At 47.2% G+C, this 25,156-nt stretch overlaps 1 protein-coding gene across 1 annotated transcript; it reads left to right on the top strand.

Annotated features, from left to right (window-relative positions):
- The first annotated feature begins 1,593 nt into the window (after positions 1–1,593).
- Positions 1,594–25,155, top strand: fer1l4 (fer-1 like family member 4). The gene is made up of 49 exons (XM_086200139.1): positions 1,594–1,757; positions 2,358–2,413; positions 4,504–4,592; positions 4,864–4,963; positions 5,068–5,162; positions 5,302–5,346; positions 5,619–5,780; positions 5,879–5,939; positions 6,851–6,982; positions 7,076–7,138; positions 7,230–7,314; positions 7,396–7,561; positions 7,683–7,863; positions 8,326–8,512; positions 8,909–8,988; positions 9,527–9,652; positions 9,866–9,935; positions 10,327–10,430; positions 10,984–11,092; positions 11,254–11,461; positions 12,066–12,198; positions 12,398–12,498; positions 12,597–12,684; positions 12,760–12,876; positions 12,960–13,112; positions 13,221–13,419; positions 13,552–13,676; positions 13,870–14,004; positions 14,134–14,307; positions 14,830–14,940; positions 15,035–15,196; positions 15,324–15,498; positions 15,971–16,083; positions 16,319–16,435; positions 16,965–17,004; positions 17,384–17,487; positions 17,899–18,033; positions 18,167–18,298; positions 18,490–18,617; positions 18,979–19,149; positions 19,889–20,043; positions 20,349–20,530; positions 20,663–20,748; positions 20,964–21,062; positions 22,008–22,125; positions 22,544–22,667; positions 22,766–23,070; positions 23,316–23,416; positions 23,502–25,155. Exons 1-49 carry the CDS (start codon positions 1,679–1,681, stop codon positions 23,680–23,682), a joined length of 6,162 nt encoding a protein of 2,053 aa, XP_086056265.1. The 5' UTR covers positions 1,594–1,678; the 3' UTR covers positions 23,683–25,155.
- Position 25,156: the final 1 nt, after the last annotated feature.

Below are 25,156 nucleotides of genomic sequence, written 5' to 3'. Positions count from 1 at the left end.
AGGCATTCTCTGTAACCATGGCTCCAGGGTCACACGGGGCTGCGATGTCATCAGGTGTGGGATAGCTGTTGTCTTTTTTTGTTGTTGTTTTTTTGGGGGGGGGGGGGGGCAAATTTCTAAATGCTGTAATCACTTAAGCTGTTTCAAAACAAGAAAAGCAGGAAAACGCTCTTTTTGGCAAGTCTTCTCTTTTTTTTTTTTTTTTGCTGGACTACATTTCCCACAGTGCTTTGCTCTACGGTGTCACTGATACAAGATGAGCCTATGCTGCTGCTCTTTGCAAATACATGTTAAACTGGTTGGTCTACAGCACCGTGTGACCACCAGTTCCAATACCCACTTTTACAATGAACCAACATAAAAATGTCGGCATGACTGTTGCCTTACAACCAACAATAAAGAGCTGTTGCTGCTTTAAAAAAAAAAAAGTTAGTTTCTGTTTCTTTGTGTGTGTGTGTGTGTGTGTGTGTGTGTGTGTGTGTGTGTGTGTGATCAGCTAATCATGCCTGAATATAAGGACCCGTTATTAGTAGTTTTCTCCATCAGTCTTTGTTGTCTGACCCACTTTTCTCCCCCTCATGGCTTCGTGCCTCATCTTCATCCTCCGTGTGTCCTCTAAATGTCAGGAGGGATGTTTGTCACTGTGGTTTCCATGGCGTCATGTAATTAGCTGGTCCCTGGTGTTACCAACTGATGGATTTGGAACCGAGGACTTGCTGCGAGGAAACAGACGAATGAAAAAAGTACTTTGCTACGAATGCGGTGCCGCCTAATTAAGGTGCTTTCGTCTGTTGTGGACTCCTGTAGCCCACAGCCCACTAACTGGTTCATTCTAAGTGAATGAAAACGCAACAAATTCTTAATATCTGTTGTTTTTTTTCTCTAATGAAAACATTCATATCGTTCTCAGTTCTTTGCCAATAACCCATCCTAAATCTTACGCACTTCACCTTTAACTTCAAAGGCGGTGATTCGTCAGCGTCGTGTTGTTGCAAGATGACAAGTTAATGCAGCCTAGGAAGCCCAAATGTGCCCTATAACTGTTCCCAGACCAGTTACCTATTGATCCTTGGCTGACAGTGTTGACTCGGGGTGACTGTGAGCACTGGTCCACCTCCTTGGGCCCATGCTGGTTCACGTCTGGCCCTCACAGCACTCGCCAGCGCCACAACTGAGCCTGCTGCCTGGGAGGTTTTAATAATCAGCCCTGTTGTGAAGCTTTGAAATTTTTTTTATGAATGGGAGTTGGTGTTACTTAGTGAGTGTGTGTGTCCGAGAGAGAGCAGCCATTGAAGGGCGGGACTTGATGTTGAGTCATCAGAAAATGGATGTCAGTTGATAAAATGTCTTCACAAGCGGAGGAAGCTCAACTCCGTGCCTGTAGTCTAAGGAGGAAACTTGTTCAGCAGCTCTCTTTGCTTTCTCAAACAGAAGGCAGGACCTGCCCTAACAGACACACACTGCATACACACAAGTCCTCATGTACAGTTATACGAGCGCGCGTGCGCACACACGCACACACTTTGGTACCTCCTCTCCCTGTGTTGGACAGAAAACGCAGCGGTTTGTTTCCTTGTGCTGAGGTGAGAGGACGGGTGGACTGAAGAGACGTCTTCAGAGAAACATGATATAGACACGCGCACACACACACGGGGGAGACACCGAGATCAGGATCATCATGTCCATAACTGTGAACCTGAGGAGGATCTCCAACCTGCCGGGACGATCAGACAGAAAGGTTGAACTCTGCTTCAGAGGTTGGTTCTATTCCACTTTAACTCTGCAGCACACAAACATAACAAATACGTTTGTTGACTGCTTATTTAAGCAAATGTTTAATTAGCTAATCATGTGACAGAGACTCACTGAGACGGGCCTAATCTTGACCTTTGACCACCAACATGCTTTCAGGTCATCCCCACGTCCCAGTGGAGGTTTGTTCCGTATCTAAGGACATTTCCTCCAGCCGCTCTAGAGGCCCTGTGTTTATCTGAGGAGAGAAACTTGCTTTCGTCTCTCTATTTGTTGTCTGAATCTACATTAAAACTCTTGGCTTGGTTTATGGATCGCAAAAAATTTGTTCCAATGTCTTGTGAGATTAAAGTTTGTGTAAAAAAAATGTTGTGGTTCTGGGAGCAGTCAGGCTTTGTATTTTGTCCGTAAGGCAAAACTGAGGGTTTAAATCATTCCTGGGGTTTTACCTGAGGACACCAGGGAGCCTGCCATCAAAGCCCCCTTCAATGTTTCAAAGTTTGTTGTTTGCCGAACCAGAACTTAGTTTGTCTCGTCGGTCAGTTGACTCCTTAAACAAGTTGTGCCCGTTGTTATGGTAACCCACCTGTCTGTCTGTCCCCTAGGTTTCACCCACAAAACCAGAGTCCTGCAGTGTGAGAACATAGCCATCTTCAACGAGGTCAGTCCGTCTGATTCTGATCTGATTTCACTTTGGTCACATTAAGACCACAAGGAGTGATGTCATCGTATATATGGGGGAGGGGCCGAGCGTATTGTGATGATGGTGATGTGGTTTCTGAATCGAAAATTGAAATCCTGGCCCGGGGCCTGACGGGTCCATGTAGAAGAGGTTACGACATCCACGGCTGTTACACAGACGCGCAGCTCTCAGGTGACCAGATGGATCATTATGGAAGCAGCTGCTAGGATAATGTGTGTGTGTGTGTGTGTGTGTGTGTGTGTGTGTTACAGCAGGTAGCCGCAGTTGTTTTTCTGCTTCAGATTGAAACTATTTTAATGGAGCTGATAAGAAATGGTACCACTCCTACAGTACACACAGGGTTACAGCCTCTCCTTCAAAAAACACACACACACACACACACAAACACACACACACACACCAGTGTTACTGTTACTTCGTGGTCCCATCACGTCTGTGTACTTGGGCATCCGTGGACATGCTTCTAATGGACAAATCCACTTATCAGCAAACATGATGTCACACCCGTCAGTCTCAGCTGCACTTTTAGTGTATTAGTAAACGTTGACAACCTAAACTAAGATGAGGAGCAAGCAACGTCACCGGCAAACATGGCAGCGTGTTAGCGTCGTCACGGTGATGACAGTCAATGATCACCGCAGGCAGAAGTGGAGGGGACTCCTGAGTGCAAGTCATCCCAGATTTACAAGTGTAGCTGTTATCCTGATCAGTATTTCAGATGATATTCACTTACACCTTGCTGGCAAATGTGAATTTGAAAAAGGGACATTTCTTCTTTAGTTCTAAAACACATTTTTTTTTCCTAAAAAGCCCATAAATTATCTATTTAATGTTGAGCAAAACTGGGATGTCATCAATAACGGCTGTCAGCCTGAATGTTTAAAGAACAAGACCGCTATCAGTGACGTGTTGGTATTATCAAGCTCGCTAAAAAAAACAAAAAAACTCCTCCCACTTCTTCTTTGTCATCACCAATACCAGATATTTCACGACATAAACACGGCTAACGAGTCGGACAACGCGATTACAGTGACGTCTGTCTGATGCAGCGTTTGTTCTATTACTGAATCAGGCTGGTGTTTGCTCTTCAGGTGTGACGAGGGGTGTGTGTGTGTGTGTGTAGCCCTGCTACATGAAGATGGATGTAAAATGCAAAGACAGAAACGTGCACTCCTTGCTGTTCCTGCAGTTTCGGTTTGGCTCGCGGGTGTTAGCGGTTAGCCTCACGTTCACGCTGGTGGTATTTCCATCCAAACCTCTGAAATGTCCACAAACACAAGACGCTAAACCTCCTTTACATGTGTATGCTTAAGAGAATAGGCTTCGCTGTGGACAAAGGCTTCTGCCTTTTCTTTGTTTTTTTCTTTTTGATTGTTTGGGTTGCACAGCGTGTGGCAGGATCTATTTTCGGAATGTTCTGGGATCCATTTTCAGGCCTTCGGTTGAGTTCGGTTGGAGGAAGTTCCTTGATGTGAACATGTTTACGTCACATGAAGTGAACCTGCTGGCGTTATGGATTTAATGAGCGCACATGTATATGCTCAACATTGGGTCAGTTCCTCACAGTGGCACAGAACCTCCCATTTCACCAGATGATTTAAAGCTGAGCTCAATGTTCTTCCCCGGCGGCGCCGTCTGTCTAACAGGAAGCTGTGATCAATCAAGTCCAACACAACACTACAAGGAGGAGCACAACGCCTGAGCGCGTGCCTTCATTACCGGCCTTAGAAAGGTCGTTAGCGACTCTGTGTGGTCTCAGCGCTGTGATACTTTTTTGTTAACGCCCCCCCCCCCCCAAAAAACATTGTCACTGTGCAGAGAAAATTGAATATTGCTCAGACAACGTTAAAGAAATGAGAGGAAAGGCATTCACAGAACAAAGAAAGATTTCACCGAAACAAAAAGAAATGTGTGTGCAGTGACTGAAATGTTGAAACAAATGTTTTCATCATAGATTCTGAATAGTAATGAAGTTTGTGTGTGTGTCCGTGTGTGTGTGTGCGCGTGTGTGTGTGCGCGTGTGTGTGTGTGTGTGTGTGTGCATGCAGCATTTCCGTTGGCCTCACTATGGTAAAATGATTCAAGATGAAGCTTTGTCTATCAGTGTTTACAACTGCAGTAAAGTCTTCTCCAACAGGTAACTCTCTCTCTCTCTCTCTCTCACACACACACACACACACACACACACACACACACACACACACACACACACACACACACACACACACACACACACACACACACACACACACACACACACACACACTACCAGATATGCACACACAGTCACATAAACAGTAACGCCACCAGGACTGACTCTGTGTGTGTGTGTGTGTGTGTGTGTGTGTGTGTGTGTGTGTGTGTGTGTGTGTGTGTGTGTGTGTGTGCGTGTGCGCGCACTCTCGTAGACTTCTGGGTAAACTGATTGTCAGTCTCCAACATGTTGTCACGGCGGGGAGGTTGCTGCTACGGGAACCGCTCACTGATGACAACTATAGCCTGACTGATGTAAGGGTGTATACACACACACACACACACACACACACACACACACACACACACACACACACACACACACACTCACACACTGGCCTTTTGCGATGTCTCTGCAGATCTATATCGAGTTGGATGTTCGGTATCACCCGGTGGAGGGGGTGGCAGGAAACTGGGAGGGCCAGGACTTCCTAAAAGTTGAAGACCAGGATGAGTAAGACCCCGACTGCCACAGTTGACTGGAATCATTTTGAAAAATCTGTTCCCTCTAAACTGTAAAAATGAACAATTTCTTGAGCAAATAAAGCATTGTGAGCTCTCACTTGCTGGTTTTTACCCTCTTGTGTGGTCAGATCAGCTCTGGTCTTCAGGAACGAAGGATTTGATGACCCTGAGAGGTGAGCCTGAGCAGAACCCTCTTCCGAGTGAGAACAAGCATTCTGGTTCTAGTGCCGGTAATCAGTGATGAGAATCTCTGGACCAAATAGTTGGAGCTGCAGGTTCTTCTTTCTTTGGGATTAAATCTTCTGAGCTCAACATTAAAATATTAACTTTTTCTGGAGCTTTAACTCAGGGTTAAACCTCTCGTCCATACAAGACTAGTTGATGTAGGTCATGTGACGACATTGCCTGTCTCTCTGTCTCTGTCTGTCTCTCCCTCTCCTGTCAGTCAGCTGTCTGTCACTGGTCCCCGCCAGCTGGAGAGAGAGGCTCGGAATCTGGGCCGCAGCCTGGTCCCGACCGGCGGCGAGGATGACGACGACGAGGACGATTATGAGGACGACCTGATGGACATGGATGCTTCCAACATCATCTTCACTCCTCTGCTGAGGTCTGGCGATGGAGCTGTCGGTTTGTCAACTCATCTGGATGCGATGTAACACATCTGCTGTTTATAATGTGTGTGTGTGTGTGTGTGTGTGTGTGTAGTCGTTGCAGGCCACTATCCAGACATGTTGCCGCAGCAACACCTAAAGCCCACAGCTTCCAGGTGAGCTTATTCACCTCCAGAGAAGAAGGATACTGAACTTCTGTATGTTAATGGTCACGGGTCAGTTTACCGCCTCGGTAGCGTTTACCTTTTCATGCGTCTTCATTAGATTTTTATCGTCACAGGAGAAACTGAAGGTCCCACGAAGAAGCCAATAGACGAGTAGGAAAGAAGCCACACCCCCAGCCTTTGCTGATAATCAAGTCTCCCCTTACTTACAGTGTTACACTGTGGCAGCCATTTTTAATGCAGTAAGAAATGAAAGAACGTACGCGGAACTTCTACAAATGGTGTTTCAGAGTTAAGAGGGAGACTTCCTTTGGTCATTTTAATTCTGAATTCGTCGTGTCTGCCCTGAACAGATACGGTGGACGTGTCGATGCGCAACAATCCCCTGTGAGAAAGATGGAGCGAACAGAAACGTTGTCTGATCACAAGTGTTGACGTCTTTTATCCTGCTGAGTGGTTGAAGTGAGGAAAAGTGTCTTTGTCCTAACAGTAACGAAGGAGCTTCCGACTGGAGGTCAGGCGTTACTGACACACGTCCAGAGGTTCAGCCAGATGGGAGGTGTGAGAGTATCAAACCAGAGGCTCAGATTTATCGACCATTGTAGGAAAATAACAGGAGTCGTGACCAGGACAGCAAATCAGTGATAATGTGTAAATACAGAGGAAAAAGAACACATCTTTGACTCTGCCTACAAATTTGGTCAGGTTTCTTTAAGTAACCGCTTGAGGGAATTCCTTCAAATTTGGCACCAACTTCTCCTGGGATTGAAAGACAAAAACTATGTTCTCGATTGGAAAATGCAGATTTTTTTGCTCCATGTGGAAGTAAAGGTGAGATATGACAATAGGTTTATGTTAATACCCCAAAGGTGACATAAGTGTGTGTGTGTGTGTGTCTGCAGGTGAACGTAAACATCCTGGAGGCTCAGAAGCTGGTTGGCGTGAACATCAGTCCTGCCATTTTCATCAGAGTGGGAGATCAGAAACGACACACGGCGACACAGAAATCCACCAACTGTCCGTTCTACAACGAGGTACGCAGGGAGGAGCGAGCGCAGCACAACACAGGCCAGTACAAGATAGTACCACGTAGTATTACCGTACGGAAACATCCTCTCCTCTTTCAGAACTTCCAGTTTGAGTTTCAGGAGACCCCCGAGATCCTCTTTGATAAAGTCATCGAGATAAAGGTCAGAACTGCTTTCTAATTTCTCTTCTCCTGCTGTTGCCATGGTGATAGAGACCTGGGCGTGCCCAGACTATAACGTCATCCTCTCTCAGGTGTTCCACCGGCGGACTCTGGCCTTCCTGATGACCCATATTGGAACGTTTAAGATCGACATCTCAACAGTGTTCAGCCAACCAGGTATCAGGGCTCCAAACTCCGTAGTGCTGTGATCAAATCGCTGCGGCCTTCAGTGACCTCTGACCCCTTCCGCATCTCCAGACCACCGCTTCTACCAGAAGTGGGCTCCTCTCACCGACCCAGCCGACACCAGGTCAGGGATCAAGGGTTACGTCAAGGCCAGTCTCAGTGTGCTGATGAAGGGGGACGCTCTGAGCATGCCCAGTCTGTCGCCGAGTTCCTCAGGAGCCAATGAGGACATTGAGAAGTCCGTCATATTATGATCATGATCTTGAGTGTCAACACAGAAGAAATACTGTAGAAATAAATGTTTATTTTTGTATTTTATAAGCAATGCAGTGTTATTTTCATGTCATGCGTTCTTGCAGGAACCTGATGCTTCCTCGCGGTATGCCTTCTGAGCGTCCGTGGGCTCGGTTTCGGGTCCGGGTCTACAAGGCCGAGGGTCTGCCCACCATGGACGAAGGGCTGATGGCAAAGATGTCAAAGGTCACTGACAGACTGGTCTTCATTGACCCCTATGTTCAGGTGACCTTCGCTGGTCAACAGGTGCATAGTTTGTTATATTGTGTTATTTTAAATGCTGCCCCTCCAGGGGGTAGCAGTGTGCATCGCTGTCCAGACATGTCCTGCAGGAACTTTCACAGAAGAACGTTCATTCAGGAATTTTCATAGTTTAGGAGGTGGTTTCAGTTCTTCTACCAATTTAGTGACAAAAGTGCAAACTGATTCAATCATTATTCAGTTTAAGAATGAAAAGTGGAGATATCGGGGTTTAAATGAATTATTACGCGACACTTATGTGGCTTTGTGCCAGCCAGCACTCTGTTTTTGTCTCTACTCTCGGCAACGAGGGACCAACAAGAGGGGTTTCATTCATGTCCTCCACATTACTGAGCCCACTGCCTCCGTTTCTCACCGCGTTATTGGGAAGTTCTCCAAACAAAGAAGAAAGAAGCCCTGGAAGGCAACATTCAATAAGTGGTTGTGTGTGTGTGTGTGTTTTTTTAGGGAGAGACATCGGTCGCCAACGCCACCAGCAGTCCCGTTTGGAACGAGGAGATCTCCTTCATAGAACAGTTTCCTCCTCTGGCCCAGCGAATCAGAGTCCAGGTCCTTGACGATGCTAAGATGGGAGACATCGCCCTGGCAACACACTTCCTGGACCTGCAGCAGATTTCTGACCCGACAAGGAACGGTAAGACCCCCAAATCCCTCCTTCCATCCTTTCATTTTTTAATTTTTTTTTATTTTTTTACTGTGTTGGTACTGAAATTTGGTGAAAGATTTGACCTCATGAGCAGAACTGACCATTTCTGAATGAAAAGCATTTTCTGCTCCACTTCTGTTTGGTTTGCCCTCTCATTCACAAATGAAGTAGCTGCGACTTAGAAGTGCATTTTCGCATCTTCTATATCTCATTAAATCCCTTTTAGTTGCCCCAAAGGCCCAAGCTCTTTCCTGGGTGGGCTTTTGATATGACACATCTGATGGAATTGCATTTTTATCACAGGGTAATGACAGGAATGATAATGAGAAAGTGTTTTTACTCATTTTTGAGATTTAACAAACAGGGAAATGTGTCTGTCTGCAGGATTTAATCCCACCTTTGGCCCAAGCTGGGTAAATCTCTACGGTTCTCCTCAGAATTCCACCCTCGGAGATGTCCACCAGGTAAACCAGACGTTACTATGAATCAGAGTATAAAAATAACATGAACCTGAAGGTTCAGCGGTTACTCGCAGCAGCGTGTCATATCAAAAGTTTGTGTTTTGCTTGTAACTCTGCTCTTTTTTGCCCTTTTCAGTCCACCTCCAAATGTTTGAGCTATTTCTACATCTCTCGGTTGCTTGTGCAGCATTAGATAAACAGACAACGTTAGATTGCACCCAAGAGGGCACAGACCTCCACCTCCACCAATGCAGAAGTATCTTCAAAATCTAGAGTACCGTCAAGATGAGTTCCTGAGGCCGAAACGATCTTTCAGCCATTTCTCATTGACTCAGTTCTGCTAACAATGATATCCTGTCAATGACCTGGAACGGTCCTCAGTATTCAGGACAGTTTCATCCATATCGCCTCCAAAAGTTAAGCATTAGTTCCATGTAGCATTACTTCCTTACAGGTGACGCCTCTACCTGTTCGGCAGAGGCGTCAGGACTGACCTCAGTCAAAACGGGATATCCAGTCTCTCCCTTCTCTCTCTCTCTAGGCGCTGAATGAGGGCCTGGGGGAAGGAATCTTTTACCGCGGTCGAATCCTTCTTGCTCTCAGCGTGGAGGTTTACACCTCTCCTTCATCTGTCAGCACAGATACGGGCTCTGCCGCCCTGGGAAAGGTACTACTTCCCTTTTTGGCCTTTATAAACTAAAAAAACATCCCAGTGAGGGGATCTTTCAACGGTCTTAGCTTAGGTCTAGTGATGTGCTCCTTCAGAGTCAAGATGTCGTTACCTCGGAAACAGCAGTATCTCATAAAATAATGCGGGCCCTGACCTGACCTCTGTGGTGACCTCATCGGCTCATATGTGACCTTCTCTCCTGTCCGGAAGGTGAAAGGAGCGCTGGGAAAGTTGGGACTGAGGAAGAAGCGAAGCAGCAAGAAGAAGGAAAACAAGTCTGGTGAGGAGGAGAAGTTAGAGACTCACCAGCGCTCACAATAGTTCAGTCACGTTGCTCCTTTGTAATCAGCAAACAAAAACCTCTGCCAGCGCTCAAGTTTTATTCCCAGTGGTTGTCAGGAAATATCTGAAACAAATAGAAATAAATTATAATAGAAGTGAAATATTTGGTTTGTTTTAAAGTTAATTATGTCGCCTCCAGCGTACTGCGATCATGTTGTATTATATCTGCATAAATTAATGAAATGTCACAAAAGTTTCAGTCCCTGAAGAAACGCAAACTAAAAAGAATATTCCAGATGGTATCGGGGGAAATGAAACTTAAGACTGACGTTTTTGGTTTTTTTTGCACCTTCTCTGTCTGCATATTTTAAACTGTTGTTTATGTTCAGTCCCTCAGGCTGCAACCGGACAGGCAGATGAATCAGGGGAGGCAGGAGTTGAAGTACCAGAGGCTGTTACCGTGGAGACCGAGGAGACCCATCCACTTCCTGAGGTCAGTGCCAGAGCCAGAGTCTCATCATGAACATTATTGTTGATGTGTTTCAGAATCAGTAAGATTGAACGTTTTTCATCAGGGCTCCCTGCTCCTATCTGTCTGTCCCTGCTAGCATTTTAAAGTACACATTTCTGAACATCCTCCCTTCTCTGGTGAATCTTCAACATGTGTTTGAGTTCAAAGAGAAGGACTGATTATCAGTTTGATTTCTTCAAATTATCAGAGACACCCCCCCCCCCCCAAACAGATGAACATCTATATAATCAAAAATAAAACGGTCAATCTTAAATCAAATTTTCTGTTAGGTGCCGTCTGTGGAGCGGTGACAAGGCAGAGAGAGGCACATAATAAATTAGCCACAGACGTTGAACCCAACAGACAACCAACATGACCCAGGACAACAGAACAGGATCTGTGTAGCTGCAACAACCAAACAGGACCCAGGACGTGACTTTGGGGAGCCCCTAGAGTCTGAGCTGCAGACAGAGTGCCTTCTTGGTCCTTGTTCTTCTTGGTCCTGACAGTTTTCCTTCTTGTTTTTCCTGCTCAGGGTTTTCTGGGAGACAAACAGGAGTTTCTGCTGTTCGCATCTCTGTTTGAAGTCACCATGATGGATCCGTCCGTGGGAACCAGACCAGTGGCCTTTGAACTCTCCATTGGTAAAAACAAAAAAGAAAAGAAAAAAAGTGCAGTCTATGTCCTGGAATATAAGAACTGTTAGCTTGCAAATGTATTCTGTATAGATATGTTATATTCCTACAGCTGAGATTGAGCTCGGGGTTCAGATGGAGAATTTCCAAGTTCTCCATGTTTCTGGCAGGAAATTTTGGGAAGGCGGTGAAGGTTGGGAGATCCAAGAAGAGTCAGAACAGGGAGGAGCTGAGGAGAAGCAGGGAGGATCTGACTGAGGAGGCGCAGAGTCTGCTGGAGTCAGAGGACGAGCTGGACAAAGAGGAGGTGCTGAGTCTTGAATCCGAGAACCGATCTGTGTCTGCTGCCATGAGACCCGAACCCACCGAGTACGACAGGTAAACGACCGCCGCAGCCGTAACCTGCCCGTCTGTTCCGGGTGTTGGTAGGGTGGCAGTCGGCCAGGGAAGGTAGACGAGCCTCCTCCGCTGTTCATTTTCGCTATTTGTTACTTTAGTTATTGTTTTTAAATCCTTGTGTCTTCATTTCTAATTTCGCTCTCCGGTTCTCGCCCTGATTCCTGGCCCCTAGGCTCCTGCTAGATGTCTCATCTCTGGCTGTTAATGGAGAGACTGAACATATGAACATTATTTAAAGTTCAATATATCGACTGAAGTCAGAGCCGGCAACAATTACTCCCAGAAGGTGTCTGATCCAGATAGACTGCATCTATGTGAGGTGATCCTGACCTTTGGCCACCAAAATTTTTTCAGTTCATCCTTCAGTTCCAGCGGACTTTTGGGCCAAATTTGATGAAATTCCCTCAAGGCGATGAGGGGACCTTGCGTTAATGAAGCTGGGACGTACAGACAGACAACCCTCCAAAACAAAATAACCTGCAAGTGTCATGAAAGTACCCAAGTTCATGCTCAAGGCTAAATGTTTCTAACCACGTCAGGGTAACTGTCTGTCTGTTGGACCCTGTCTCTGTCCGTCTCTCAGGTCCTTCCAGTGTATTTCTCTCCAGGCTCCGTTTGTGAGACAGAAGCCATGTTTGTTTGTCTGGAGTCAATTTGAGGACCACAGCTTCCGTCTCTATCAGGCCAACTGGCTCAGCAAGATGGCCGACAGGCTGGTGAGAGGCTTTACTGGCTGGTAGAGAGAAGTATGAATGTGGAAGTTAAAAGGCTTGTTGTGTTTACATTGTCATGAATGTTGATGGAAGATTGAATGAGGGTTTTAGTACTTTTGCACCTGGAGTGTCCAGTTTTATTTCAGTTTTATTTGAACCTCTAAACTGTGGCGGCGTCTTGCTCTCTCCATCCATTTTGTAGGAGATTGGTCTTGATGAAGTGGAACGTCTCCTGAGGAGGCCGAGGAGTAAGATGAAGGAGCGGCTGGTGGATGTCCTGCTGGAGCTGGTGGCCTCCTGCAAGTCAGTGTCCTCCTGACAGTTTGATCAGAATCAGCAGGACTTGTATTTGACCCTCTTTTTGTTTTAATCCCTCTGTCCTCCCGTCAATCCCTCTGCAGACAGTTCAGTTTTTTCTCAGACAGGAGGTCTCAGTCTCGTCCCAACAACTTGGACACTCGCAGGAAGGAGTTCATCAAGAAGAGTTTGGTGAGTCTGCTCTCACCCGTCTGTCTTTCTACCTGCCTCTCTTGTCTCATCATCTGTTTGTCCGACTGTCCCCAGGTCCAAGTAGCCAGACAGGCAGTGAGGGCCAGGAGGAGGATCACCAGGCGGGTCGCCAAACAGCGGCTAATGGATGTCAGGAAACTCCTGAAGAAACTCAGACTGCTGGCTAAAGAGGTCAGAGACCACGATGAGTTCACGACAAAGATGTCCAACGGTTCTGTGTGTATGTTTGAAGAGACCCCTTCTCTATAAAACAGCCCCAGAACACCATCCCGGACGTGTTTCTATGGCTACTGAGTGGAAGCAAACGATTGGCTTACGTCAGGATCCCCGCCCACTCCATCCTGTTCTCGCTGGTTGAGGAGCAGAGGGGGCGGGACTGTGGTCGAATCACAACTCTCTACATGAAGGTAAAACTTGTGTCTCTAAAACCACTGACGATAATCCTGGCTCTGCCTCCAAGATCAGGATCAGTGGCGGAACACATCCGTCGTCTCTCTGTCCCTCTTCCCTTCCAGTCCCCAGGAAGTCCAATCAGTGAGATCTTTGCGAAGCTGGAGGTCTACTTGTGGCTCGGTCTGGCTAAGTACAGTAAAGAAGCCATCACCTCCCTTCCAGAGGAGTTCCAGCCAGTCTATGAGGATGAGGAGGAGCAAGAGCAGAGGAGGCCAGGCCCCATGGGGAGAAGGAAGCTCCCTTTCAGTCTCTCCTGCCAGGGTGAGTCAGCTGACATGGACTCAGAAAAGCATGTACTTCCATTAAAAGCCCAGAGATGAATTTGATCCTGACCTCCATGGAGCTTCCGACTGTCCGGGTCACACTAACATCTCCCATGTCCTCTCTCTGCAGACAGCAGGTACTTCCAGCTACGATGTCACCTGTATCAGGGGCGGGGCTTGATGGCTGCTGATGACGACGGCCTGTCAGATCCATTTGCAAAGGTCCTCTTCTCTACGCAATGTCAGGTCACAAAGGTAGGTTCAGAAATTCCTCCGATCAAAGGACTGAATTCAGTTCAGGTTTGATTTAAAATTCTAACAATTCCAAAACAGATTCTTCCAGGATACCACAAGAAGAGTTTTCTCTACTTTAACATACACATTCCTTAGTATATTCTGTGTGTGTGTGTGTGTGTGTGTGTGTGTGTGTGTGTGTGTGTGCGCTCAGGTGTCACCAGACACACTGTCTCCAGCGTGGTGCGAGTGTGTGTTGTTTGACAGGGTACTGCTGGAAGGAACACTTGAGGACCTCCAACAAGACCCACCCCTCATCATCATCCACATATTTGACTATGACGCCGTGGTAACGCTGATGCTCTTCTTCTTCTTCTTCTTCTTCTTCTTCTTCTTCTTCTTCTTCTTCTCAGCTTCCTCATTCTGAATCAGTCTCGTCACATTCAGGAAACGGTCTCGTGTGTTTCTGTGCGCCCAGGGCAGCCCGAAGCCTCTGGGTCGAGCGTTTGCAGAGCCGGAGTTAAAACCCGTGGAGCAGCTCTACCAAAAGCCCCGCCTCCGTTTCTTTGACATCAGCATGGGGCGGATGCCTGCTGGCGAGCTGCTGGCTGCCTTTGAGCTTATCGAGCTTGACTACTCTAAGTTTGGAGAGGTGACTCCATCATCCTAAATGTGGTTTTTTTAGACTCCATTTTTTGTTATAAAGAGAGTAAAGAAGAAGATAATCCCAAGATTAATCGCAAGACTTCCTATTTCTGCAGTTTTGTCCTTTGTTTTTCAGTAATAATAATATTGTTCTCACCAAGTCATATGTGAATATCTGGTGACATCTCACCGTCTGGCCAGTGTTCAGTGTGGTCAGATTACCTCCAAGTCCAACAAGCGAAAGACCTTGTTGAAACCCCAGAGGTCACTAGTGGGATTACAGAGCTCATCTGGCCTGGGAACATCCAGGGGTCCCCCAGGAGGGGTTGGAGTGTGTTGCTAGGGGAGGGAATCTGGTTTACCCTGTTGTTTTTGTTCAACTATGACCTGATCCGGTGTAGGGGGCAGAAAATGTGTTGATGGATAGTTCACATGCAGTATTCACACTGGGAGGGTGAACGCAGGGACACAGGATTAAAACTGGGAAAATGCATTACTGTAATGATCCACCCCCCCCCCCTCCCTGCAGCCGTGTCTCCCCAGTAGTGTGGACCCTCAGGAGCCGACCTACCTGGAGGAGCAGCGATGTTACATCATCCCGGAGGGAGTCCGACCCGTTCTGAAGACCTTCAGGATCGAGGTTTCGCACGCTCACTCAGACTGACCGTTGCAGGCTATATGTTGGACTGTCGGATCTGTGACGGCTCTGTGTGTGTGTTTTCGTGCGTGTTCAGGTGCTGTTCTGGGGTTTGCGAGAGCTGAAGCGCGTGCAGCTGTTTGAGGTGGAGCGCCCCCTGGTGAAGGTGGAGTGCGCAGGGCGACAACTGGAGTCTGAGGAGATCGAGAGCTACAAGACGCACCCCAACTTCAAAGAGCTGGTCCGCTACCTGAACGTGGTCAGTTGCTGCCTTTAGTGAAGCAGGTTCTACTTCTAGCTTTGTCTCACTGAAACACCTGGTTTATCTGCTCTCACAGTAGGGGGCGCTGCTGACGTTTTCCTCTACCTGTGTCTGGTCCTATCAGAAGCTGCCGGAGCAGGCCTACCTCCACCCTCCTTTGACGCTCTTTGTGGTGGAGCGTCGGGCCTTCGGTCGGCTGGCCCTGGTTGGGACCCATGTGGTCCAGAGCCTCATGGACTATGCCCCTCCTGAGCTTGGGGAGGAGCCAGAGGAGGAAGAGGAGGAGCCTAAGCCAAAAGGTAAGAAGTGGTGATGTAAGAGTCATGCTGGAAAATTAAGGGGGATAATTTGCAGTTAGTGGATGGACAAAGCTTCATTCTAATGTGACCATCATGAGCAAAATGAACATGAGGCCGTGAAGGAGACTGGCATCGAGACCACTTCCTGATTATTTTCAACCAGCGGCAGTTGCACGCCGGCATGCATCAAGGTGACACTTGCATCCTATTTTAAAGCACAGAAAGAACTTCTTTTCCTTTTGTACACCTTGAGCAGCTCCTCTCTGCCCCCGCTGCGCCTCCAAATTCCTCTGTACATCTTCCGCCGTCGCCGTCGCCGTCTCATGTTCGACACCGGATGAGGAGAAACTAGAAATGTCTCGAGGTTTACGCCTCACAAGGCCGTCATTGCAGAGATCGTGATGAAAATGTACAGCAGGCAGCCGCACCAGCTGTGGATGCTCCTCATGTTTCCAGCTTCATGTGTTTCCAGCTAAACCGAGTCTGCTGAAGGCCGCGACTCTGACGTCAGTGAAGAACATCAAACTCACCAACCTGTCAATCAAACAGTCAAAGATTCCCATCAACCCCATCAAGCTGGTTAATGTACGTTGATCTCCTCTTTATTCATTCTGTTGTATCTGTTTAGATCGCAAAGATTTAACAGACATGAAATTATCATCTTTACTTCTTTCTTTTTTTTTTAATCGATTTTGACCGTCAGGATTTTGACTCGAGTAATTTTCCTGATGACAACTCAGTGTTTTTCCTCTGTGGCATGAAAGCCTCGGTTAAAATTCAGATGCTCAGTAGTGAAACCGCAGTGAACTCACCTGTTCAGGCTCCCCTGGCGAAGCTGATGAAGATTGGGGAGGAGCTGGAGGAGGAACTACCGGAGAATGAGGAGCTGGACTGGTGGTCCAAATACTACGCCTCAGTGGAAGAGATGGAGAGACAGGTGACACGCCGGCGCTGACGCAAGCAAAATCCTGCGCACTGCGTAGCTTGCACTTAACGTGTGTTTGCAACATTTCTGCGGTGGCTCGTTAGCAGGCGAAATTTCATGTAAGTTAAGACAGTGTGTGAGGTGCTACGTGTAACTCTGGATCCACTCATCCCTCCCCTATGTGCCTGTCAAGTGTGACGGGTCGGCAAAGTCTGTCTTCTGGAGCACTTGGATTGGTTGTGGTCCGCTGCACGCTCCAACTCTACATTTTTATAACTTCATGATTGTTTAAGTTTTAAGTTTAGTTTGACTGTCCTTCAAAAACGGACTTTCGTCAAGTTGAAGATGCGCGTTCGTGTTTATTCATCTGTTCGGTGCACAGCAGGTGGAATTAATCTCATGCCTTCTTGGAGGTGAAAAATTCATATCAGCGAGCCTGTATTACCACTCCAGAGGTGTGGAGATGGACAGATGTTGCACGACGACAGTCCAGTTGCATTATGGGGGGGGGGAAAATAAATCACGTGTGACTCTTCTGCAGGCTGCTGAGGAGGAGGAGATGGAGGAGCATGCGGAGACAGGTCAGCAGAGCTGTTGTTTCAGCCATTATAGTGTTTATCCTTCTATTTTCGTCAGCTTTAATAAAACTACGTTGACGGACGGCCCCGGTTCGTCCAGCAACACTGGCTGGGTTGAGGTGTTGTTTATCCACACCAATCAGGGAACATCAGTTTTATTGGTTGTCTGTGGGAAGTATTGTGTTGTATTAAGGGTCTTTTGGAACAGAGGAGCCCAAACCAAGAAAACAGCTTCTTAAAAAAAACAAAAAAACAAAACAGCTTCTAGACCGATAAAGAAGCAGTGGTGAAATCTAACATGGAAAACTTGCTAAATAAAACCTGCACACGACGACTAAGGTGTCAACAAGCGAGCAGGTAACGTTTCAATTTCTATTTGCAGCTGATGGAGGGAATCTGACCATGGCGAACATTGAAGAAGAGGAGGAAGAAGTGGCGGTGGTGGAGGTCGAGCCTCCCAAACGCAGGAAGATCGCCACGCTGAAGGTGTGAGGTCATTGTGTTTGACAGGCTGTCTGATGTCATCGATAGAAGGTGCGGATGAGACGTGACTGTGAACACGGCGGTCTCAAAGTTTTGGTTGGTGACGATAATCCCACCCCCGGTCACGGATGATTGGTTGAAGACCAGTAAAGTGTCGGTGCTTGTGAGGAACCAGTTTGTATCCTGGGAGACGGTTGTTGTCAAAACACGAAGAAAAAAAAAAAGGTTCGAGATTCGGCGCCAGCTCTCGACTCGATTGATCAAAATGGTAACGAGAGACTGAACCCACCAACTGCGTCAGTGACAGCACGGCGGGTTGTTGGGATGTACAAGCAGGAGTGTTGCACCTTGTCTTCATCTCTGCCTGTGTGTGTGTGTGTGTGTGTGTGTGTGTGTGTGTGTGTGTGAGTTCAGCTGTATGGAGGTGATCTAGAGTCAGAGTTTAGTCAGTTTCAGGACTGGCTGCAGATCTTCCCGTTGTATAAAGGCAGATCGATTGGTGAGGATATCGAGGAGGATGAAGAGGAAAGGCTGATGGGAAAATACAAGGTACTGTAGTAAACAGCTGTCTTCTACTTACGCTGCTCAGAAATGATTATTATTCACTACTTGCTGTTTTCTCTCTCTCTCTCTCTCTCTCTCTCTCTCTCTCTCTCTCTCTCTCTCTCTCTCTCTCTCTCAGGGCTCCTTCCTTGTTTATCCAATTGAATCAGATGAGGAAGAAGAAGACAAAGAAGAAGTCAAGTTTCAGATCACCAGAGGAATCCCGAAAAACTCACCGTTCAAAGTCTTGGTGCGAATCTACATCGTCAAGGTATTGGTCTCTGCAGGAGCCTGACATCCCATTTACACTGTTGTTGCGTTCAAGGCAGTCAAGGACATCCGGCTTGAGAGTTGGCTGCTAAACAGGAGAACAACTGAGTCTCCCTTTCTTATATATTACATCATGTTTTGGTGTGAGCTGCTTCAGCATTTGTGTATAACGTTGCTGTTTATGTCTTCCAGGCCACCAGTCTGGCTCCCAGTGACCCAAATGGCAAAGCCGACCCATACTTGGTGGTCCGCATTGGGCAGCACACTTTGGACACCAAAGATCGATACATCCCCAAACAGCTGAACCCTGTCTTTGGAGAGTCAGTATCCGTCTGTGGAGCCACACCTGACCTGTCTCCTCCTGTCTCCTCCCGTCTCCTCCTGTATCTTCCTGTGTCCTCCTGTCTCCTCCCGTCTCCTCCTGTATCTTCCTGTGTCCTCCCGTCTCCTCCTGTATCTTCCTGTGTCCTCCTGTCTCCTCCCGTCTCCTCCTGTATCTTCCTGTGTCCTCCCGTCTCCTCCTGTATCTTCCTGTCTCCTCCTGTATCTTCCTGTCTCCTCCCGTCTCCTCCTGTCTCCTCCCGTCTCCTCCTGTCTCCTCCCGTCTCCTCCCATCCCCTCCCGTGTCCTCCCATCTCCTCCCCTCCTCTCCATCTGACTGCTGATTTTTTATTCTCTCAGGGTGTTTGAACTCACCGTCTCTTTCCCGCTGGAGACAGAGCTGGTCATCAGGGTGATGGACCACGACATGGTGGGATCCGATGATGTAATCGGCGAGACCAGAGTCGACCTGGAGAACCGGTTCTACAGCCGCCACAGAGCCTGCTGTGGTCTGGCGCTGCACTATGACACGTTAGTACCTCGACTACAATCACACGTCACACGTGAGACATTTAGGCTGCGGTTGCCTTCGGTTTGCTGTTGGCAACTTCGTTTAATTAAACGCCTGTTAGGGTTTTCTCAGGTGAATCTGAATCTCTAATGAATTACTGATGGATTCTTGTAGTTATAAGACCCACAGCGCCCATTTTCTTCATCACATTTTAAGAGACTTCTAACAAATCAGTGCTTTGTACAGGCAGGTTTAAGATATCAGCAGGTGCCAGAGCTCATGAGGACGAGTTGGAATTGTTCTGTGCTCTGTCGTTGCTTTGTTTCATTTTGTTTCATTTCGTCTTAATTTACTTTATCCTTACCGTGTTTTGCTCTTTCAGAAAGACGGAGTAGAAACAAAGAGGCCAATCGACACGCAGTCTGTGGACATTGATGCACTACGTAGACAGTATAAACGAAAGGCTTCAGCATATTTTTCTAAAATTAAAGTGTGCAGCAGACGTCACGTAAAGCAGCTGCAATTCACAGCCAGAGCTGGGGATTTTATTAAAAAAACAACAACAACAACAAATGTAGAAGGACATGCAGTGGTCACGGTCTTTCCTGCGCGCTCGACAACAGCATCGGTCACGAGTACTCAGAGACTGCGGGAGCTGTTACAACCAGTATCATGACAACTGAGGATCAGTAGTATGTCAGGAGAGTACCAGTGTCTGAATATTTCTGTCTGTCTGTCTCTGTCTCTCTGTCCCTCCAGTGATGGTTACAATTGTTGGCGTGATGCAAAGAAGCCGACCATCATCTTGGCGGAGCTCTGCAGGCACAACAGAATCCCATCTCCTGAGTACAGGCCGTCTCAGGTTAAAGTCCTCAACAAGATCTTCAAGATCCCACCAGACGCAGTGCCTGAAGGTAGGACAGGCCTGTAAAGAGGAGCATCCACCCGCATGTCTTGCAGTAAAATGATGCATTCAGAGCAAACCTGCCTTGATAAATGAAGTTAATAAAGGAGTGAACAGGACTTAACTGTCCCTCTGTGGTTGTAGTACAATATCATGTACCAGTACTACATGTTGTACTGTTACCCCTCCTCAGCTGCGTGACTACTACCTCTGTCAGAGTACTGCTGCTCCTCTCATGCAGTAGCTCCCTCCGGCTGAGTTGCCTCCAACAAGACCAGCATCCAGATGTTCTAGCAGTGTTGTTGTTGTCATCAGATCTGCTGAAGAAGAACCAACGTTCTCCGGAGGAGGAGGAGGAGATGGATGAGCACGCAGCCCTGAGCGTGCTGCAGTGCTGGGGGGAGATGAGCGAGTTCCTCCCTGGGGCCATTCCTTTGGTTCCGGAGCATGTGGAGATCCGGTCCCTGCTGAACCAGGACAAACCCGGACTACCTCAGGTAACCTAAACATACAACCACAGGACGGACACACCAGTACCAGCAATCAGGCTTCAAAAGGCAAAACAAGTGGAGCCAAAACTAAAAATCTCGATGGCTGAATTGCATTCTCAGCTTGTGCTTCTGTTGCAGGGTTACCTTCATATGTGGGTGGACATGTTTCCTAATGATATCCCAGCTCCGCCTCCTGTTGACATCAAGCCCCGCCAGCCGGTCCAGTAGGTCACAATAGTAGAGTCCAGTAGACGCGTAGCTCATCATAACAGGCACTTAGCAGTTCATACTGAGCCATAAATTTACGAAACAAGGGATTTCAGTGAGTGACTGTTTGCAGTTAGCGGAAAGTAAGTCGGTACAGTGCAGTGAAACTAGATGGTTCAGGGCGGCTGCTTTGTCCTGACAGTGTTAAAAGGCGTTGTTTCCATGGTAACAGGTACGAGCTGCGCGTAATCATCTGGAACACGGATGATGTATTTCTGGATGATGTCAACCCATTCACTGGCGTCCCGTCGTCTGACATCTACGTGAAAGGGTGAGTTTGAGCTCATCGTGGACGGACGTCTGACAGGGTTGAAGGTTTATGAAAGAGATTACCTGGCTCACTCCTGGAGGGGGGCGGACCCCACGAACCAAATTGGTGTCCCACCTGGGACGCTGAGTACTTGCATCACATGCAGCAAGGCAGAGGCAGGGATCCAGACCTGGACCACGGTGATTTCTTCTCTGCTTGGAATGTCTTAGTGTTCGCCAACAAAGCTCAGTCAGTTCCTCCTCAATGGGGGGGGGGCAACTGCTCCACCAGAGGGTCGGAGACCTCGTCAGCGGTCAGGTCCGAGCCTCACAAAGGCGAATGAACCAAACATAAAATTAATTGATTTACTTGGGGCCTTGTTCTTAACATTTGCATTAACACACAATCAGATTTATTTTAACCCTCGATCGAGTCTTACAGGCAGAAAGTAATTAGCCAGATGGCTTTTTGCGGCTCCTTGACCCTGAAGTCCATTGTGTACCTATTTCAGGTTTTGCCTGTCTGGGTCACTGCCAGTTAAAAGAGGTGCACAATATAGACGTCGGGTGTTCGAGTTACAACAAACCATCAGGCTTTGCTTCCTGTCTGTAAGACTAAATTAAGGGCTAAAGGAAAAAAAACAAAAAAAAAACTCTTGTGTGGAGGCATAAGGACATTTCACAAATGAGGCCCATTGTTTTCAACCGGCTCGTAACTGATAAAATCTGACAGCTGTCTTGTCAACAAATTCGTCACCGTCCATAATTGAGAAACAGCCCCCCCCCCTTCTAAATCAAGGACCATTGTTTCAGAGCTCTGACGATAAAGAGTCTGCCAGTGTCATCAGTTTAACGGCACACCGAGAGATCGTGATTGACAGGTCTTGCAAAAGTAACTAAGGGAGGCGTGGCTTAATAGAACTGCAAATTAAGGAATTGATTGGAGGCTCTTTTGTCTCCTCCTCAGGTGGATAAAAGGTTTGGAAACCGACAAACAGGAGACTGATGTTCACTTTAGCTCTTTGACCGGAGAAGGAAACTTCAACTGGAGATTTGTGTTCCGCTTTGACTACCTCCCTACTGAGGTACACACACACACACACACACACGGAGTTCCATCAGTATATTATGGAGTACTAGAAAAAGATTTGATTTTTCCAGGCTTTTTGGGGGAAAAAAAAGTGCATCGAAGGAGATGTTCCCTTCCTTGCTTGACTCCGTCTGCTGTCTTTGTCCCCATTTTAAGATTTGCTCGACTGTTAGACAGAGACGCCATTAGAACATGCTTTTAGGAAACGAATGTCGTGATGCATTGGTAGAGTTACCGAAACCTGCAACTGAGGCCCGGAAGAAGTGTGCTGAGGTGGTAAATCCAGTCAGATGGAAGGTCCTGTGCTCTAACAACACTGGAAAGAATGCAGGTTTAATTCGGCGACGTCGCCTCTTTTATACGACCCCCGGATGGGCGTAGTAACCTTTGCGGTGTTTAATCTCGGCCTGTAGAAAGAGGTGGTGTACAAGAAGAAGGAGTCCATCTTCTCCCTGGAGGAGTCAGAGTTTCGACAGCCAGCTTTTCTGACGCTGCAGGTCTGGGACTACGACCGCATTGCTGCCAACGACTTCCTGGGTGAGACGCGCGGGCCGACCAGATTTACGCTGCGAACTCTCAAACGTATCAAATCACACAGAACGTCGTCTACCTCCTCTCTCCCGCTCCTCTTCCAGGCTCCATCGAGCTGCGCCTCAACGACATGGTGCGAGCGGCCAAGTCGTCCAGTAAGTGTACGGTCCAGATGGCGAAGGATCGCGCCGGCCCTCGATTCTCAATATTTCGCTCCAAGAAGATGAAGGGCTGGTGGCCCCTGGTCCGCATGAAGACGGCCGAGGACTTCGAGAAGGAGGAGAAGGAGAAGGAGAAGGCCAAGAAGAAAGGCAAGAAGAAGAAGAAGAAGACCAAAGACAAGCGGGCCTCCATGAGGCAGGAGGACATCCAGTTCACCGACAGCTGCGGCAACGTTTTCCTGCTGATGGTACGAGAGTAAATGTCTCTTTGTTCCAGATGAGATCATGAAAAGAAAGAGAATATTGACCGGTTGTTTTCATCAGTAACAAAAACGCACGTCACCTCTCCTCAGCGTCCTGAGTAACGTGTTCAAACCGATGGTGTCCGTCTAAGAATCCAAAACCCAAAGATTCTTAGTTTTTCTGTCTTTTATGATCATTAAGAATCTGGAACCCAAAAATATTTGTTTGTTTGTTTGTTTGGAAACAAAAGGGGAAGGTGGAGGCGGAGCTTCAGCTGGTAACATTAGAGCAGGCGGAGGCAAATCCTGTCGGGCGGGGCCGGAAGGAGCCGGAGCCTCTGGACAAACCAAAGTAACACACACACACACACACACACACACACACACACACACAGCGAATGAAAACAGGACTAACCCGTCCCGTGTCTCTCCTCCAGCCGACCCACCACCAGCTTCACCTGGTTCGTCAACCCCATGAAGACTTTTGTCTTCCTCATCTGGAAAAAGTTTAAGAAGTTCATCATCGCTTTCGTCATCCTCGCCATCCTCACACTCTTCCTCTGCCTCATCGTCTACACGCTCCCGCAGCACATCTCTGCCCTCATCATCAAAGGATGAAGATACCGGCGGCGAGTCTTCATCACCTGATGATGATGATGATGATCCTTGTGACATCATTGACATAGTATTATCCACCCCTCCGCCTGATTTCTGTCGAACTCAATCCAAAAAAGAAGAAGAAAAAAAAAAACAGCACACGAATTAACACACTTGCACTGACTGCACTACATTACCCAGCATCCTTGTAGAGATACTTCAAGGCCTGGCTGATGGGAGGAAAAATCAGGCTTGGGTTTTACTGGCAGATCAATTAGAGTTAAGTCAGCCATTCATATTTAAATTAAAAAATATTACCTAAACATTCACAGTGTAACGTTGCTGATTCAATGCAAGCTTTTATCCCATTTAAAAAAAAAACAAACTTCAGTCTAAATGAGAGAGTAAAATAAATAGTTTTGCCTTATTTTGCACAGACTGAACTTTATGAAAAGTGATATCAGGGAGAAACTGTAAAAATAAATCACATCTAATGCAGTCATTATATAAAACTGAATTATTTAATGTCCTCCGGTTCTGCTTAAAAATCAGTATTCTTTTATTTTCTCTGTTGTGGGACGGTTTCTGCACCTTAGACCCCCCCCCCTTTTTTTTAAAAATTGATTTCTCCTAACTTGTGCAGTGGTGAAAGACTAAACAGGCCATCCGATGTCGCCGTCTTCCATCCGGGCATAAAGTCAGAAAACAGTTTGTTTACAGCCTCTGCTGATTGCTTCCTCTGATGATGAGGAGACAAACTGGCCTCAGACAGGAAGGAAATGATGTCAGAAGGTCGGAATGAGGCTCAGTTCACGCCAAAAATATGCAGGCTGTTTCGAGACACGTTATTTTTAGTTAAAGGTGATTTATTTTGAGCTAAAATGTGGGGCTGCTCCTGGTTTCCTTTGTTCGTGGTGTGTCTTTCTGATCAGTTACCACACTGACAGTTGTGTTCATGGAGTTCAACTGGGACCGCAAAGGTCGCGACGACAATGAACGCCACGACGGGGAGGGAGAGCAGCAGTGAAGGCAGCATCGCAGGGAAAGCTGTAAAGGCCCCTTTACTGATGGATGCGTGCCCTACAAGTAGAAACCTGCAACACTTGAAACGCAGGATGAGAGGAAAGCGTCCTGTCTAAAACCACGGCAACGTTACTCTCGGACAGTTTTAAAATTCTGGGTGCAGGACATTAAATCACAGATGAATGACCCTTAAGTTAAACCAAATAAAGCTTTGCCAACCTTTCTGCTTCAGCCTGATTTCAACTTGTTAAATAATCAGTTGAGCTAAATGGAATTCAAATGAAACCTGGTTGTTATGAAGAGGGTAAAAAAGTTGCCAGTATCTGCTGAGAGCACGGCGCCTTCCAACGTTCCTGGTTTCGTCTTTTCTTTCTTTTTTCTTTTCTTTTCATTTTTAATGAAAGCAAACCACTGCAACAGTTCAGACACGTCTCGCTCGCACATCCGAAACATGTCTGAGGTTATATAAACA

The sequence above is a fragment of the Aulostomus chinensis genome, chromosome 3, assembly GCF_037954235.1.
Source record: "Aulostomus chinensis isolate RoL2024-O1b breed Wild chromosome 3, RoL_Achi_v1.0, whole genome shotgun sequence".
Taxonomy (NCBI): Eukaryota; Metazoa; Chordata; class Actinopteri; order Syngnathiformes; family Aulostomidae; genus Aulostomus; species Aulostomus chinensis.
Note: the sequence above shows the minus strand (reverse complement) of the source record. Positions and strands in the feature narration are given on the sequence as shown.